Source organism: Phoenix dactylifera, chromosome 4 (assembly GCF_009389715.1).
Source record: "Phoenix dactylifera cultivar Barhee BC4 chromosome 4, palm_55x_up_171113_PBpolish2nd_filt_p, whole genome shotgun sequence".
Classification (NCBI taxonomy): Eukaryota; Viridiplantae; Streptophyta; class Magnoliopsida; order Arecales; family Arecaceae; genus Phoenix; species Phoenix dactylifera.
Genome location: NC_052395.1, coordinates 11,427,094 through 11,446,031, shown reverse-complemented (window position 1 = coordinate 11,446,031; position 18,938 = coordinate 11,427,094). Strand labels below are relative to the sequence as shown.

Here is an 18,938-nt window from a genome sequence, read left to right as displayed (position 1 = left end):
CGCGGCGGCCGAACCGCGGTCTTCTCTTATATAACGGTTCCTTAGGGTCCGTTACGTTGGTATGTAACGGGCTCTTCACAGCGATCCCGTTATTTCGCCGTTATTCCGTTGTAAGGGCCGGCCGTTATATTGTCTTCCACGTTGACAGAATAGTAATTTGCACGAATGTTCGTGTTGCTGCTGCTGCTGCTGTTTTTTTTTTTTTTTTCCTTTTTGATAAAACGGCTACTTATTTCATATAACTCTAACGTGAGTACAACCTGCTAAATCGCGGAAAAGTAAAAGATATAAATAAAGGTGAACGTCAGAGACAGACGTCCAAGTAAAATCCTCAGAATGCCGAGCAACATAAGAGGCGACCCATTCTGCAGCCCTGTTCGCCTCCCTGAACACGTGTCCTATCTAAACATCGCCCAACAACTGCACCACCCTACGGGTCTTCCGGATGAGGGGGTGACCATCCCCAAACTGATCTGCCCCTCGAAGCCTGTCGATAACCACAGATGAATCTCCCTCAAGGCAGACCCGCTCCACACCAAGTACCTGCCACGCATAGGATATACCCTCCCAGGCAGCCTGCAGCTCTGCCCCAACCATTGTGAGTCCTGGCGTGCGCCGCCCTTCTGCTGCTATCAACCTGCCAAGGTGGTCCCTAATCACAAATCCAACCCCTCCAGCCACACCATTCACTGACCGACTGCCGTCGAAATTTACTTTGAGATAGCCAAGGGGTGGGGGTACCCAAGAAACAAGGGCAAACTGGGGTGCTGAAGCAGCGTGGAGAGTACCCCAAGTGTCCCTAACTATCCCAGAAGAAAATCGAACAGTAACCGCTAGGACCTCCCTCGCATATAGCGTCGCTCTATCCACCACCCTCCTTGGGGACAACCTCCTCCCCTCAAATAGGCCGGTATTCCTGTCCAACCAAATGTGGTAGGACAAGTATGCCATCAAAATTCCTACCTCTGTGGATCGGGGACTCTGCGTGGAAGCTCTCAGCATCTGAATCATATCCTGCGCAGAGACTATCGAGTCGGGTAGAAGGACCGGTGACCTCCTCCATATCTCTCTGGCTCTGGGGTACTGCAGAAGGACATGCGCAGTCGTCTCCTCAATATCTGCACACTCCTCACAGTATTGAGAGATCGCTATGCCACGCCGGGCTAACAAGCTCCTCGTAGGAAGGCAGCCCCAGGCCACCTTTCAGATGAATAACGCCACTCGCGGGTGAATCTGCAACCTCGATATCCAACCACCCTCAATAACCCCCACTTGCTTTTAGCTATATCATCTTTGCGCCGAAACGTAGTTTTGGGAGGAGTTTTATAATAAAATTTTTACATAAATATTTTTTTAAATATTAAATTTTATATAAATATTTTTTCAAAATTAATATTTACATATATATCCTCATCAAATATTTATTTTACTATTCTACCTTTTTTTTTTCTTATTTTTGCATATATATCCATACCATCTAATGCAGTTAAAAAATTAACGATTTTGAATTAAATTGACCAAAATATCCATAATGGGTAGATATGCAAAAAAAAAAAATTATAAGATGATCGCGATGGAGGACAAAAGAATAACTTCAAAATTCTATTTTATTTTTAATTAAAATAAATATGGTTTTTATTAATGGTGCTAGAAAAATCGTTATGTTAGAGATATTTGTGTAAAATAGTATTTTATAAGGTACAGAAATAAATATAAATTTTTAAAAAATATTTAGATAAATTTAATTTTGTTTTTCAAAAGAGTATTAAAAAAAAAAAAACCTTATTTTACAATCTGGATTCTGGAGGGGTGGAGAGATTTGGAAGACCCCGATCCGAGGCACGGAACATGTACAAATCGTGGCCGTAGATCCGTCTTAAATCGACGGCTAAAGTTTGCTCATAGGCCTTCGCGCGGATCAGAATAGGATGGTTGACGCGAAGCCGCGAACCCAGCCCTCTCGCTAATTGAAGCTGGTTGGGTTCGTGCCAGCCGAGATGAGGCCCGACTCGAGGTGTTCAACCTCCGCCCAAAAGTCCTCGCGAGAGGCGATGCAAATACTACTGCAGCACACATAAGAGCCACAAACTGATCCATCCCAGTGAGTAGATGTGAAGGTCCCACCATGGACACTTGCATTTTCAGGAAATAACAAAATATTTTATCTTTTTCTTTTTCTTCATATTTTTAATCATCTAGGACCGTAATCTTTTTAATTCCAATATTCTCTTGCTAATTTCAAATTCAGATGATATAGGAATTGTATATCTTCCTTCCATGAAATTATGTTCTCCAACTATACTATTTAATATTATTTTATTTTTTATTCTAAGCAAACTTTGCATATTTCTAGGTTCTTATTTTCCAACATATTCAGTTGGCATGTAGGAAATATATCTCAACTATAAAAATATTAGTTTGTTTAGTTTGATAGGTTGTTAGTTGTTGCCTTCTGTTACTTCCACTAATATTTTACTTTGTGAGAAAATCTCTATTTTCAATGATGGTGCAAGTTTCATTATGTGGGACTACAATCCGCATGTCATTGCAGCAAGGGAGAATGTATCTATTATTCTAATAATGAAGTTTTGAGCGCTGGATTATGGAGAATCTAATAACATGGGGCTTAAAAAGTCCTAGCGTGCAAGATTCTCTACATAAGAGGGAAGTAAAATTTTTGGGTTGTTTAGAAACGTGGAAGGGAGGATTTGGTTGGAGAATGTGAGAAAAAAAGAGAGTTATAGGATCTCCAAAATCAAAGTTATTTACAAATTAAATGATATAAAGACTGTATAAAAGTTGGATAGTTATTAAACTTTAATACCAATTATCTATGTTAATTTTCTTTTGTCAATGATCAAACTAAATTTTTCTCCTTTGTAATTTATAAATTCTAATTCAAGAAAATATTTTTAATTTTTAAAATATATTTTCTAATCCTACTCTTACCAAACAAGCAAAATATCCCATGATGCAAAAATATAAAAATAAGATATACAATATTAAAAATAAATAATTTAAATTTTGTATAAAAGATATATATTATTATCAAAATATGTGATGTGTAGAATAGGTTTTAGTATTTGTGAGAAGAAGACTTAATTAACTTTAATAAGCTAGAAATTGATTGCATGCAAGTAACACAAAATTTGAAGTTTATGAATAAAGCTAATCGAATTCACATGCATCAAGATGGCTTCCAATGGTATATTTCACTCCAAAATAAAATCTCTATGCTATATACTCTATATTCTAATCCTCACTTGAAGAAGAAATGCCACGGTTTCTAAGACCTAAATTCATGGTTATCTAGATTTTTAATTTTTTTAAAAAGAGTATTTGTTAATATCTTTAAAACTAAAAACCATAATACACCCTTCCAAGTTTGGGCCATTTACACTTAGACCTCAATAGTTAAAAAATATCAATTAACCACTAAAACTTCAAATTCTTTGTAATGTGGCCCATCAGTCTATTTTCGTTATAAAATACTATCACGTGACGATCACCTCATAACTAAACTTTGTAAAATTTCAAAACTATCCTTCCCACTAATTTACCAAGGAATTTTTGTTTTGGTGTGAATGTAAAGGGTGTGCTTTGAGATTTGTGCAGATAAATATATAAATGATGAAGCACTTTGAGATTGTGCAAGCAGACAAATGATTGAGGATGGAGTGCTTTGAGATTTGTGCAGATGGATGACTAAAAGAGGATGGAGCGCTTTGAGATGTATGCAAATGTGACAAATGATAAAGGATAAAACACTTTGAGATCCATGCAAACAAAAAGATGATAGAAGACATAGTGTTTTGAGATTTGTACAGATGAATGGATGAGAGAGAACGAAACACTCTGAGATCTACGCAAGCAGATGGGTGATATAGGATAACTTGGAGATCTGTGCAAGTAGATGGGTGATATAGGATAACTTTGAGATCTGTGCAAGCAGATGGGTGATATAGGATAAAGTGCTTTGAAATTTATATAGGTAGATGGATGATAGATGATCGAGAGCTTTGAGATCTGTGTTGGTGGGTAGATGACAAAGGATAGAGCACTTTGAGATCTATGTGGCCAGATGGATGATAGCATACATAGTGCTTTGAGATCTCTACAAATAGATAGATGACAAAGTATAGAACGCTTTAAGATTTATGCAGGCGGATGAATGACATAGGATGGAGTACTTTAGAATATATGCAAGTGACTGGATGGTAAAGAATGAATTGCTTTGAGATTTATGCAGATGAATAGATCACAAGTGGAGCGCTTTGAGATTTATGTAAGTGGCTGAGTTATAGAGAACAAAGTACTTTAAGATCTGTACAGATGGATGGATAATAGAAGATTGAGTGCTTTGAGATCTATGCAGGTGGATGCATAATAGAGGATGGAATGCTTTAAGATCTGTATAAATAGATAAATTATAAAGGATGAAGGGCTTGAGACCACGTAAAAGCCACGATCCAGCCTCTTTGGATCAAGAATATTTTGGTCCTTTTCATCAGTCCGTTAACGATGTTATGATCCATGTTGATTGTCGAGCCAGATTGTAATGAAAATGAAGTTTTGGAAGCTAATTGAAATGTTTAAACTTTAGGATAATTTTTCTTTAAAACTATTAAAATGGTTGTTGAAAAAATATTATATTGAAGTATAAGCCTTGAAATTGCTAATTTGATCAATGGGCCCGTGCAAATATGATACTTATAAAATTCTTAGTTTGAGCCTCGAGCAAAGAATATATACAGAAATCCTAAATTGTACAATATAAAGCTACCAGGTATCTTTAGCTCAGTGAGAATATAAAACCTAATATCCATGTCACATTTTTCTCTTTCTCCAAAGAAAAGAAGCCTAAAGTATATCATGTTTAGGACTCGATTAATGAAAAAAATAATAATATCAAAACAAAAATGCTAGAAACAATATCAAAACACAAAAAAAGCTAAATCATAATGATGATGAGTTCATTTAATGACAAAGTAGAAGTTTTTTTCCTGATAAAGATTAAAAAGTAAATGTTGGTAGAGAACACGAAACCTAACATCCATGCCAGGATTTTCTCCAAAAGATTTCTATCCTGGAATTTTCTCTAAAAAGTTCAACTTGCAATTTTCTCTGAAAAAATTCATGTGGGACGATGGAGATGGGTTAGGTATGTGGGTGCAAGGAGAGATGGGAGAGTCAAGGGGGGTTAGATGGTAGGTGGCATGGAAGTGAGTAAAGTTTGATAAATTTCTAGAGTGGGTAGAATCTTCTCTCTCCAATCTATTCCATGGCTAGTACAAAGATTACAGAGAAGAACTTGGGTTCTTTAATAGATAGCAAGTCTCCAGTTAAGTATGTTAATCTATATCAAATGGACAACCGATCAGTACTCTCCTCTCCATTACCGTTGGAAGTCATCTTCCTCCCCCCGCCTGATACGGTGGTCCGACGTTGATTCAACGGTCGGCCAGCTAATCGAGAAAGCAACGCTTCGACTAGCGCTGTATTAGAAAACGTCAGGACACCGAGAACCTCCCGAGGCTGTACTGAGTTAAGCCCATCCGTTTTGGAGTTCCAATTAGGCTCTCCGAACCATCAAATCCGAGCAAAACCCATGAGTGGATTGAGCAGCGACATGAACCCCTCCTCCCCTGAAAGATCGATTGGAAGTAGAGAAAGAGAGCCCATGGTTGACCTCAAAGCAAAATTTACACGGATTTGTAATTAAAGATTTTAATTTGGTTTACATTGCTGGCAAACAATACAATAGCATTAGATGTTCCATTGTCTGGTCTTCACTTAGTAAAGTCAGATGAATACATGAAATGCAAAGGTAATGGTACTGATGCTGAAGTCTTAAGTTGAAAATACAGCCGCTGTTATATATAGATGCATATGTATGCATGCATTAATAGTCGTTGTTATATATTTCATCCGGTTGGGATTAATGTCTTATCCTAGTCCTATCCAGCTTACAGTCTAGGCCTAGCCTATTTGGACACCTAATGATCCTCAGTTCAATGTGTTCTTCAAGTTAACTCGCCACAAGACTCCAAAACTACAGCCCTGCATGCGGTCCAGACCATGCACATGAAGGCATAAATGAGTCAAGAATGACTTTGAGATAAGAATGATGAGTGAAGAAGAACTTAATGGGAAGGGAGTCGAGGAAGAAAAAATTATGAAAATAAAGAGAAAAACCAAAAACTTAAGCTCTATGGAAAAGGATCAACAATGTATATGAAACCTTTAACACTTTCTTACGGCTACTTACTTCTAAAAGTATGTTGGAAATTTGTGTCACTTGAAGAACCAATTAGCGCAATCAAGGCAACAAGCAATCCTTATTCTTTAGGAATAATTAATTTCTTTTCCAATATAATTTATCTTATTTCTAACAGAGGGATTAGCTGTTGCCCAACTGTCTCGATCCTACTTTCATCAAATGTTTAAAACTAAATCACCAAAAAAATCTTATGGGTTTGATAAAAAATTCAGCATCTAAATAGGCTTTAAGATGATCTATATTTTGTTCATGCAGGGGGTATATATGTTTCAAAATTTGCATCTATCAACAATTATTTAAGCTAACCAAAATATCACCCCCAACCTCCTTTTCTCACTACCCCTTCCCCTCTCCCTACATGCCTGCGAATGCAAAGAAATCTCACAGAGGTTTGGCAGACTCTTACTTCCCATTCTTGAGAAATCAATTTTTTCCAGAATTAGAATGTATAGATCATACTTCTATGAGAATACAAAATGACTGAAATAATCGCACAAATCACCAAACCAAATGGGCACCAACTATTTACACTCCCAAAACCCATAGAGCAACCTTTCCTGTTTACGATTTACATTAGACAAAAGATGATCATACGTGTACTTGTATCCCACGAGAAAAGTTATCGGGATAGTTTCTCATCATTTATCTACCACTTTCACATGAGACAAAAGGTATGTTTGGTTTGGGAGAGTTGGACTCTAAAATAAAAATGGGATTAAGTGACTCCTATTCCAGCAGTTTGGTTGGGGGGAGTCCCAATCCCATTCCAATTCTAGGGGGGATGGGAATATCTCAATTCCCCAAAACCCAATCCCTCCTCTTCCATAGTTTTCGATTCTAATTCCAATTCTGTTTATGAACCAAACGTATCAGGAGACATGATCATATTCCGATTCCCATTCCAATCCATTCGGATTCCGATTCTTAGTCACGAATCAAACGCCCCCAAAATGGAATGAATCTCAAAACTGAAAATTTTCAAAGTTTCTCATCATTTGTCTACCACTTTCACATGAGACAAAATGGAATAGAGGTTTGAAACTAAAAACCCCCTTGATTTCTGAAATGTACTTTAATCTCTTGCACATCTTCACTTAACAGCTACACTCACATGTCCTATTCTTGGGCGTATTTCTCCCCAAATCCCTAAAATCACAAAAAATAAAGTTGTGATACCCAGCTCTTAAACTTGCATCAAATCATTCAACTTCAAAATCCACGTATAATTAATTATCAAGCCAGCTAAAAACCTTATATCTGGTATATTCCAATTTTCATATGATGATAGAAGAATTGCTCAACAATCTATTATAATATGCCACTAGAAGAGCACCACAATTTAGTTCTCAAGATCTGTAGTTAAATCAAAGCCACCATGACTAGTAGATATTGTCCAACATGCCCCAAATGCCCAAAACTCTCCTTTTAACCTGATCCACCAATTAAATTATCATCATCCCACACAAACAACTAATTCTTAAAGGATATGCATTATCTATCGATCTCTACCAAACAAACAGTGCCGGCGATTTCTAGTCCTTCAAGCTATCTCTGCTATCAAATAGGTGAACTGTTAAATCCTATATTATTATATGATAGGTATACCACCATCAAGCTAAATCCTTTGACTAAATCTAACCCTACTAGACTGCTTTCAGAGGTATACATAATTCTGCTTCCTTATGAGGGGGAAAAGGAGGACAATTTTAAGACAGTTAAAGCTACATAAGAACAAGGAAAATCTTTAATACCCACTACTTCCCAAATTCTAACTACATAAATTCTATATTCTAACCTTCTTAGAGAAGAGCCAGATGCTTTCCTGCCCTTTGTCAGATGTCTAATAAACGAGGAATGGACGCATGGACTAAAACTAATGGAAGATGATGAGGAAGCACTCCTAGAGATCATTTTTAGCATCTGATATCTAACATCTGACTTCTTTTTCTAACTTCATTTTTCCAACATCATGGAAACATATCTCTCATGCACCAGGTTTAGCCAATAAGAACTTATTTTTTTTCATCTTAGAGATCACAAGAATTTGGGAATATGTCTAGTGCCTCAGAACTTTGAAATAACAAATAAGGATACATTCTCTGGTAAGTTTTCAGACTTGGAAATAGTTACTACAGGACTATTCTCCAAAATCCCTTACTGTCAAGTGGGAACTAGAATACCACTCCACATACCCCCATCATTGCTTATACCCCTAACATTCCTTTCCTACTCTTTTCCTAAGCTGTATAAACTCTAATGATATAATATCATGAGCAATCTCAGTGTGCCTACTGAACATGGGCTTCATTCTCATCATTTGACAGAAGAGCCTGTGTTACTGCGCTATCATCATTTCTTATTATCAGCAAAATCATTACTTTGAAGCTCATTTGATCGAGAGGGAGTTGGGGGGGGGGGGGGGGGGGGGGGGGGGGGTGGGGGGCGCAAAATCATTAAGCTTTTCATAGAATCAAAATCCAATAATAGTTCACAAATATATGGCTAGTTACCAGGCAAAGTCATCAAAATTATTATTCGAAAAGAAAAGAAAAAAAAAACAACAGAAATGTATATTATTTGTGTTTGATAATTCCATCCTTTTCCTCACATCAAAAGAAATCATGGTATAATTAAAGTAAAAAAAAAAAAGAGCAGAGACTTCACCGTGGCATATAATCGAGTACCTGGTGAACTGCGTCAACCCAATCTCACTTCCTCTTCCTGAGGAGATACACATCGGTCTCCTCGTAGGCATAATCCGGGTGAAGATCCTCGCGGGGGACCTTCTCTATAACCGGAAACACCTGCCGACATCGCTCCCAGAACACTTGGTGAGCTTCGGGAGACCGGAGCTGGTATCCCAGAAAAACCACGCCGTCGGGCGCGAGGAGGGCGTCCATGGCAGTGACGAGGTGGGCTGCGGAGTCCTCCATGTAGACGACGTCGGCGGCGACGATGAGATCGAACGGGGGCTTAAGGGATTCGATCTGGGCGGCGTTGTTCCAGTAGAGCTGCGCGACCTTGGGGGTTTTGGGGAGGGCGGGGCGGTTGCGCTTGAGGTTGCGGCGGAGGGCGGGGAGGACGGGGGCGATGTCGGTGAGGACGACATCGAGGCCGAGGGCAACGAGGCCGAGGCCGGCGGGCCCGCACCCGGAGCCGAGCTCAACGGCGCGCTTTCCGGCGAAGTGGAGGAGATGCGCGTAGGGGTTGGGGGCGGAGTCGGTGGTGGAAGAGGGGAGACGGGGGAGCCAGCGGTCGACGAATTTAACGAGGACGAGAGAGCAGGGCCAGACGGAGGTGCCGACGTGGATGGATCCGTTGTCCTGCTGGAAGGAGAGGGCGCCGCCGCCCACGGCGAGCTCGATCACCGGCGAGTCGGTAAACTTCATCGTTTATTCGTCGCCGGCCACACCGGAGGTCCTACCTCGATCCTTAGTTGTTCTTTATCTCAGCTCTCGCCTGCGTTGCACGTGCGCTTATAAATGGGTCTTAGATGCCGCAGAGGGCAGCCCACTAGCCCATCTCTTATATCAACTGGGCTGACCAAACCGGCCATTTGATCTATAATTTTAACTCATGTCATCAAATTGGTTATGGTTTGATGTTCTGGTATATTCATCTTGATAATTAGCAATGCCCAAATTAATATTTATAGAAAGAGAAGAAACAACACTGTGAGGCTGAGAAATGACCCTCCCATGGACTGTGCTAGTGTATAACTTTAATGACAACATAGCAAATTTGAGCATTATTCTACAATGTTGATATCATTTTTACAAAAATGAAGAAAAAGTTTAGGCGCAGCAATCAGCAGGGGGACGGAGATCCACTGCTCAGTGACATTCATGAGATAGTGAGAGATTGTGGTTCCTTTTAGGCCATGCATGTGTACTAGGATGTGAATATGGCTGTGGACTGGGTCACCTTTTTTACTGCTCAATACTTGGAAAAGGCCTTTTGGACATGTTTTAATGCTACCTCTCCACCCCTACGTCACATCCTCACTTTAGACACTTTTGGCTATACTCATGCTAGAGCTGTGTGTATCAAAAAAAAAAATGCTTTGATAATATCTAGTACATGTGGGTAGTAGTTATCAATTGCACAATCATGTTGTATGCTGATCAGTGTGAGTTTAGAACCCTGACAACAACAGATTTAGCTTGCTAATAATGCTTATGAATGCTAACCACATTGCTAGCGCAGAGTTTCAGAAAACTGCACAAATGTCATTTTAGTACATGTTGAAGCAGAAAAGTTTTCCCCAATAGTTGAGGACTTCAAAACTATAATATTCAGATCCTTCTGGGGGTAAATTAGTACGAGTAAAGAAATTTATACTTGTGATGTAGTTGCATGAAGATTAAAAAGAAAGAATCTAAGATGCTGTTCTACACCACCAATGAGGACAGACACATTGGATCCGATGCATAGTGCAAACTTTCCCTTTTTCCTTTTGCTAATTTCATTACGGAGATTAGATTGATCCGCAGTGTGTTTAAAGATAGTCTTAAAGCCCAATGTATGTGCCATACTTGGCTCAAAAATAAAAGCTTTAGACAGTCGACAAAGTTATAAAACATGCGCCCTTCCATGAAAATGCCTGCAATTACCTTTATGATGGACACTCCATATAACACTGAGCTTAAGTAAGCCTAGTAAAGCATAGAACCGAAGGGTATGGTTTTATTGAAACAAAAGCAGCAGCTTTTTAATCACCACTTTAAAATACTAAACTTCAATTTGAACAGATAACAAGATTGCCATGAAACAAAGCTAAAAAGGAGGGTACTTCACTTTGCTTCCCCCTAGCACCACCCTTTCTTCTTTTCTCCAAAAACAAAAGGAGCATCTTAAAAGGAGTGCCTTTCGGGGTTCATAAGAATACGCAAGGATCGATCTCTTGACAGTGCTGATGATCAAACTTAGTGCTGAATAAAACTGGGCTCTCCAAGCACGTCTTCTCAACTCCTTCAAGCACTCATGCCACTTTTTCTTCCCTGCAAAGTTTGCTCACAATATAATCTCTCCACTTCTCCACTTCCAATGGATAAGTACGTGAGTTGTTGTAAACGCTGATAGGCTCAAATCCATCCATGAATCGACGATGGGCAGACGGTTTGGACCCCAACGCCCAAGAAATCCCTAGTAGCTCCTCCTCCTCGACCATCTTTTTGAGCCATCTGATGCCTTGTGGAGTACATATCACTGTATGGATTGGCAGTGTTCTCTAGACTACTTGCCATCTTAGCGGCTATGCTCGGATGGCTTGGATCGAGCAATCCATCGTATTCTCTACCATCTTGGACTTGAGTGCTGCGGCACTTCATCTCTACGCCGCCAAAAAATGATGGAGTAGAGGAAGTCACGCCAATTTGAGCAGCTTCTTGCAGCAATGCAGTTGCGGACATGGCTGATGCAGGCATGGAGTGCTGATGATGCCGAGTGCTATACCAGGAAGGAACGCTCATAAGGTCTGCTTCCTTCAAACTAGTGGGTAGCAAGGTGCTTGTTAGCTCTCCAGAGCTTGAGCAGGCCAGATTGTTACTATATATCCAACTCAATTGGCAGTCGAGTTGCTGGTTACTCGAGCATGAAGCGAAGGGATCACTGTGCAGGTTTTCAATATTCACTGGTCCAATTTGATGCATACTGGAGAGACTACTATCTGTGCTCAAGGTCTCGCCATGGCGCATCCAGAGAGGAAGTCCAGGCATAGCATGATCGCCCGCTTGACCTTCGGCGGCCGTCGCAGGATTAAATACAGCAGGGAAATGCTGCACCATGTTGGATCTCATTAAACGCCCGGTGAATTCATAATTGGCATTGGTGCTCGATGTCAAGCTACTGATGTTTGATGCTGCAGAAACTCGTGCGGTCTCTTCAGCCAAGGCATCACAGAAGGCCCAGTGGGTTATGAAGCTGTCCCTCCTGCATGTTTTTAGTGAATTAATCACGAACACTTCATTAGAATGTAACAAATAGGAAGACAAAGAAAGAGAAGATATATACATAGACGACGGATATCAATTATCGCAATAACATTGCTACAAATGTTACTTACTTTGTGGATCAAATGATTCTGTCCTATCCTTAATTCCCTTGTAAAGCTAAAAGACTGATGAAAGAGAGATATAGAAGGAGATGTTGATGGATTTAATTTATCAGAAGTTAGCCTATAACAAGTTACTGTCAGCATACACTATCACATCCAATGGTTTAAGAGAGAAATTAATTTTATTGATCAGTTAATCCTTACGCTTTTGCCTCTTGGGTCATTATGACAAGTTAGCTACCAAAAGCATGCATCACCACATATATATATATATATATACCTTCCTTCAGTGGTTTCCTAGCTAGTTTGATGGCCATCCTTGCAATTAAAGTAATCTTGAGAGCAAGGTGTTTGATCAGTTGATTAACAAACCTAGAGAAGATGGTGCCACAGTCGCAACGGTACTCCCTCGTGCCACAAGCCTTGGAGTGGGCCTTCCAGTCGGACTGCACCGCATACCGCTTCGAGCACTTCTCGCACTTCCACTTCTTCTCGCCGTGCTTGCGGCAGAAGTGCTTCTTTATGCCAGTGAGGTCGCCGAGTGCCCTTGACGGATGGTGGTGGATGCAGGTCTTCTCTGGGCACACGTACACCCTCTTCCTTGGCTCTTTGCTGCTTCTCTGCCTCAGCTTCCATGGAAGGTTGTGGCCCCGGCGGTGGAGCTGGAGATTTTGATCTCTCTGGAAGCCTTTGCCACATATCTCACACACGAACCGGTTTGTGGCCAAGAGGCTCTTTGGAGACAAGGCAATGACTTCTGCTTCAGGATCTGGTCATGAACACGAAAAGCAACCGATAAGAGCTGCAGATAGAAGAGAGGGGAAGCTGTGAAGGAAACTATGAGAATTAAGGAACAATTTCATTGCCTGGATTTCCTGGTTGGTTTCTCTTCTTCTTGATGATCGGAGGGTTGGATTCCTGAGTTGGGTTTTGTGGAAAGGACCTTGAGATTGCTTCTCCTGCCATTTTTCTCTCTTTCCTCCTTCCTTCACAATAGAAACACACCAACTTTTCTATGTAAGGTTATCAACCCACTAGGAAATCTATGATGATATTCTATCATTTAAAATCACGGGTGAAGTTTACCCCCACATGCATGAAATAATTAGTGAAAAGTACATGGATTGATGTAGATAATTGATTACTGGACCCATAAATTTAATTAATGACTTAAGCTTTTAAGTTGGACGGATTCCAACTTATATGTCAAGATCTTCTTCGGGTTTGCTTCAAACTCCACGTTTCTTTCCCAGCATTTATAATCCAAGAAAAGAAAAGAAACAGGATGAATACAATAGCATTAGTTGTAAGGAGAGGCAGGTGAAAAGTGCAGGCCAACTGAAAATTTCAGTTTTATTAGCTAGAAGGAAATTAAGAAAAAAAATTTAGCTCTCTCTCTCTCTCTCTAACTCTATCTCCATTATCTTTCTTTCTCTACGGGGGTCTCAAGGAAAGGCTTCTGGGATGAATAGAATAATAGTACTAGTTGTAAGGAAAGGTGGTGAAAAGTGAAGGCCAGCTGAAGATCTTAGTTTTATTAGCTAGAGGGAAAGGGGTGGAAACAAAGGTGCATGATGACACATATGATGAGGTCGAGAGCAAAAGCGTGCCTTGGTGCCTTTCCCATTTGGAATGATGATCCCATAATTTGTTTTGTTGGCCTTTTGTGTAACCTTGATTTGTTGATCCAACCCAAGCTTCAAAATTCAGAGAGTTGTTTCATATGCTAAGTTGCCAACAAAAGTCCTCTCAAAGACTGCTGTGGGAAATGGGAGTAAGATGTAGGGAATATTTTGAGCCTAAGGCCATCCAAAAAATTAAAAAAAAAATGGCATTCCGTAAGGAGCAATGCCCCCTGTGAACCAATGACAACCAATTAGAGTGGAAAATGTTGGTTTCCATCGAGAATGGTGTTATAACCAGTGCCTCACTTCATCTTTTCATGACATTTTTTTTCCTCTCTTTTTGAAACTCGTCCAATCTACCATTCCCCATATATTTGCTTTGAAGAAACCTATAGATTTATTGATATCATCATTTCCTGACATCACCGTCACTTCCCCACCAAAAAAAAAGAAAAGAGAACCACGCTTCTGTTTTATCTCCCTTGCATTATCTTTTACTGTCTGACTCTTTGAGCTGTACTTATGCCTATTATGTGTGAATTGCTAATGTACCAAAATATATATATATATATATTTCAAACTCATAGAAATGGTATTCTTCTTCGAGCTAATTAACAAATCATCACTAAGAGAAATGTCTTCCTCTGAAAACATTAAAAACATGTGAGTTGGTATTCATTTATTAGAGTGCTGATTAGCTAGATGAGTTCTCTGCATCTCACCAAGGATAAGGATTCCCAAAAGCATATCGTTTTTCATGGGAGGCTGCTAGTTGTTGATTGTTTGTATAATTCAAAGTGGTACGTACCATAATAAAATTCACATGGGTCTCACTTATGGCTCAACCAAACCTATAAATATAAATAAGACTTTCTTCCTCCTTCAATGCCCTAAGTTGCTCTAGCATTAAAAACTATAAAAATGATTTGCATGCCTCATCGGATTTCATGACTATTAACATTTTGTCTATCAACTTATTACTGCAACGCTATCAGAGAAATTATACTCTACACCTCATGCACCAATGTGGCTGTGCGTCATGCCAATCAGTTTGCTTTTTTTCTGCAGGCCAATCATCGAGATGAGTGTTTGATGAATAGAGCCCACAGAAAGAAGAGATGATTGGTGAGATACATGGCCACGCAGTGCGTGCGGTATAGGGTGTAATTCGCTTGGTTGTTGGATGAATAAATGCATTTCCAGCATCGGACTGCGGCGGCTATCACTTAATCATGGCCCACATGGCTAAAACCTTTACCAACACTTAGAGATTAGGTGCAGTGATATGTTTTAAAATGACATGAGAATCCTTGAAAACCTCTCATTAACTCAAAACCCAATATTGGGAGACCCAAGGCATGGGACTAAGGGACAAATGGCAAAAAAAATTAGTTTAAGACCAGAGAGGAGATCTACGAATCCATCAATCTCCTAACTTCTGTTTTTTTTCCCCTCCTAGTGGCATTATTAGTTTTCAATTAAGCCACACCTATGCTCCTTGCGGCAAATGGAGACTTATTAAGCTATATAGCTTGGCCACCCAAGTCTCTCTGTAAATAAAATATTCCCAAGAGCATACCAACCTTGTAAGAATACGGTGAGAACCTAAGTACGTTGGCTATGGAGGCTATTCCCAAGTCCTATAGAACTTTTCTTAGCTCTAATTTCTTGGTTACGAAATCGTTATGAATGCTGAAGAACATTGATTTGAAACTTCTTTTATACATTTCAATGCATACCAAAAAATTCATGCAGAACAAATTTACCTGGTTGGCATCCCTCTCCATTTTAAAGAGATCTAGAGCTGAGTATTAGTGTATATTGAGACAATGCTAGTTCTCATATAATCATGGGCTATTTATATCCGAACTTGAGTTTTAGAGTTGGATTTTAACATGGTATCCACTCTCTACTTACTACACATTGAGATGTAATCCGTTCCTTTGGCTCAATATAGTAACAGAAGTATCTTATATAATTTTTTTATTTTATTTTCATTAATTATTCATTATGAAAATAGTTGTCAATTTAATTGAAGGTGTGAATTTCTTAATTTATGTGTTTAAAATTTTTAATTTACTAGAATATTCTAAAAAATAAACATAGTGTCACTCGATAAAACTTACACTCCCTCCCCCTCCTGCCCTCTCTCTCTCTCTCTCAAAAAAAAAAGTGAGGATAAACTACTAAATCAAAACTTCAATGGATGCCACAAAGGAGTAAAGCTAGCTTAAGTTTTGAAAAATCTCTATATTTATTGTGAACCCAATATATGTTAGATCTGGTTGCGTGTATTAGCTCTTGCTGCTGATGTTGCGGAGATGAGGAGTTGCAATCCATGTTATCCAAAAGCTTAAGTTGTTGAATTTGAAACCCAGGTAGTATATCAACCATTTTATTTTTCTTTTACCATCTAATGTGAAAAAATATTTTCACATTTGGATTCCCAATTGTTGACATCTAAATATTTTGGATGATTATATGTTGGATTTTGCTACTTTTGCTTTTATATATTTTTCTATAGAAACAATGGGATGATCCTAGCTGTTCCACTTTAAGGCACACCGGAATCTAAAGTGGCAACCGGTTTGGATGTTCCTTTTTATATGTTATTTATTTATTTATTTATTTTTTTTTATGAAGAGAAAGGCAAAGCCATCTAGTTTTTATTAGAAAAATAGAGTTTACAGAAATTATTTATAAAAAATTTGCAAGAAAAATAAATAAATAAAAATAAAGAAGCAATAAATTATTTTTTACAAAAAGTAGTAATAGGTAAGTAGATCTATTAAACTATTCAATTAGCTGAACAATCTCATAAGTAATTTGAAGGATGTCTGTATATTCAATGTGCAACTATATAAGCTCTGCATTCTGATTTGAGTGAGTTTTTTTCTAAAAAGATAGATCAACGTCTCTCAACGTGCGGCACTAATATTGTGAGGTTATTCTCAAGTTTGAGATTTTTTTTATATGTAACTCTTAGACTCTATAATCTCTTATAAAGTTTTAATAAGTAATAAATAAACAAGCAAATAAAAAAAATAAAGGAGTTCGAGACCTGATGGTTACCAAGTATTTTTCCTCTCCAAACTTTTTCTCTCCCTCTGTCTCTCTCTCTCTCTCTCTCTTTTGAGAAATCGGTTTGGATGTTCCTTTTTATATGCAACTCTTGGACTCTGTTATCTCTTATAAAGTTTTAATAAGTAACAAATAAATATAGGAGTTAGAACTTAGAGACCTGATGGTTACCACATACTTTTCCTCTCCAACTTTTTCTCTCTCTCTCTGTCTCTTTTTTTTTTTTCTTTTGCGAAATCCTTTCCTTTCCAACTCTGTTTGTGGATTTACTTTGCTTCGGGAGCCCTTTAATTACACGTGTGTGTTTTTTTGGATCGTAGCTATTCAACATTGTTAGCCCCTAGAATATTCCCTCCTCCCCCAAGGCCACAAGCTCCAATACCCACATCTTTCCCGACACCAGATTCCTTTTCAAACTCCCAGAGTTACTGCTCATCATGCAAGGTCCAATGTTCCCGAATCTTTGTCTCAAGGGAGTCAGAGAGTGGACAAGACTCAAAACATGAGGGCTTGGGAAAAAGAGAACCTTTGTCACCAGTAGTATGCTTCTTTTCACTTTTTTTGGGTTGGGAGGTGGGGCAGATGTTGGCTATTTAAACTGTTTAACTTTGGGCAGAGAACCGAGAGGAGAGGAGCCCCAAAAGATTTCTTTAATCTTTTTAAAAAACAGACGAACATAGCTGTAGATTGGATCGCCTTCTTTGCCACCTATTATTCTGAAGATTTTTTCTAAACCTGCCTTGTATCTATTCTCCTACTTCTGGATTACATCCTTTCTTTTGACTCCAATAACAGTGCTCATGCGAGATTTGTATGAGCAACCAATGTACCAATTTTTTTTTTTTTTTTTTTTGAAAGGGCACTTTTCTAATGAAACCCTTTATTCCCTTTGTTGCTCCTTTAGTGGGGTTGAGCATGTGGCTAAGGGTCCAAGACCCAACTGAAAAAAAAAGGCATGGGTTCCATGCTATCAAGATTGTAGATGTTACTTTGATTTTTTGTATGTAAAAGAGTCAATAATGTTAGTCTTTAATTTAGGGGATATGTCTCACCCATTATTCATTGAAGTCAGCTCAGTTCAAAGTGAGTACCATAAGCATCATGATGGTGCAACAATGCAGATCTAATGTTCATAATTTGTCAAAAAAGCTCGAGAAATGATCAAGCAAAAGAGCTAGTTTAATTGTCTTGCATCGATTCGGTCCACTGGATTTTCTTTAAACGATCACCATTGCAGGTCATTTGTGGATTAAGACTACCCTTAAATCCTTTCATTAAACTGTATAAGTAAAAGCTTACCGAAAAACTACATGAGTAAAAGCAGCTCAATTTTCGAATTTTTAACTCCTGAAAATAACCCTAATCAGATTGCTCCCTTACAGATTTAAAATATTCTATTATAACTCTCATTAGAATTCTTTCTTAAAAAATCTGAAGATACACTAGGTCCCTATAAAAGAATGAATTCTGATGTTGCCAGATATTGAGAATAATAATAATAACTTTAGTTACTTTTTTTTTCAAAAAGATTTAAATTATGCTAGATTTCTTCGATTTCCTGGTATTCCTAACAAAGGGGCTACGCGGTTGTTCGAAATGCGAATCATAGTATTCATTCTTATGGGAATGGGAATGAAAAACAAGAGAGACTTTTTCTAGAAATATGGACTGACAGCCATGTTCGAGACCAACAAGACAAAACAGAACGGAAATCATCGTAAAGGTGGAGTCTTTTAGAGTTTTTTTTTTAATAATACCAAAATGCTCTGTCGTAAGCCATAACTGCATGCATCCGGATCTTACAAACATTCATAAGCTTATAGGATGAGGTAGATTTATTTATATATTTTTATATTTTTTTACACTCTTCCTTACATGTGGGCCGGACTTTTCTTTT

The 18,938-nt window shown here is 38.6% G+C and overlaps 2 protein-coding genes across 2 annotated transcripts; both read right to left on the bottom strand.

Annotated features, from left to right (window-relative positions):
- Positions 1-8,786: 8,786 nt before the first annotated feature.
- Positions 8,787-9,733, bottom strand: LOC103713158 (protein-lysine methyltransferase METTL21D). The gene has a single exon (XM_008799982.4). The coding sequence runs from the start codon at positions 9,667-9,669 to the stop codon at positions 8,989-8,991; it is 681 nt and encodes a 226-aa protein (XP_008798204.1). The 5' UTR covers positions 9,670-9,733; the 3' UTR covers positions 8,787-8,988.
- Positions 9,734-10,948: 1,215 nt separating this feature from the next.
- On the bottom strand, positions 10,949-13,301 carry LOC103713182 (zinc finger protein MAGPIE). The gene is made up of 3 exons (XM_039126196.1): positions 13,202-13,301; positions 12,708-13,104; positions 10,949-12,211 (listed from the first exon to the last, which is right to left on the bottom strand). Exons 1-3 carry the CDS (start codon positions 13,299-13,301, stop codon positions 11,365-11,367), a joined length of 1,344 nt encoding a protein of 447 aa, XP_038982124.1. The 3' UTR covers positions 10,949-11,364.
- Positions 13,302-18,938: the final 5,637 nt, after the last annotated feature.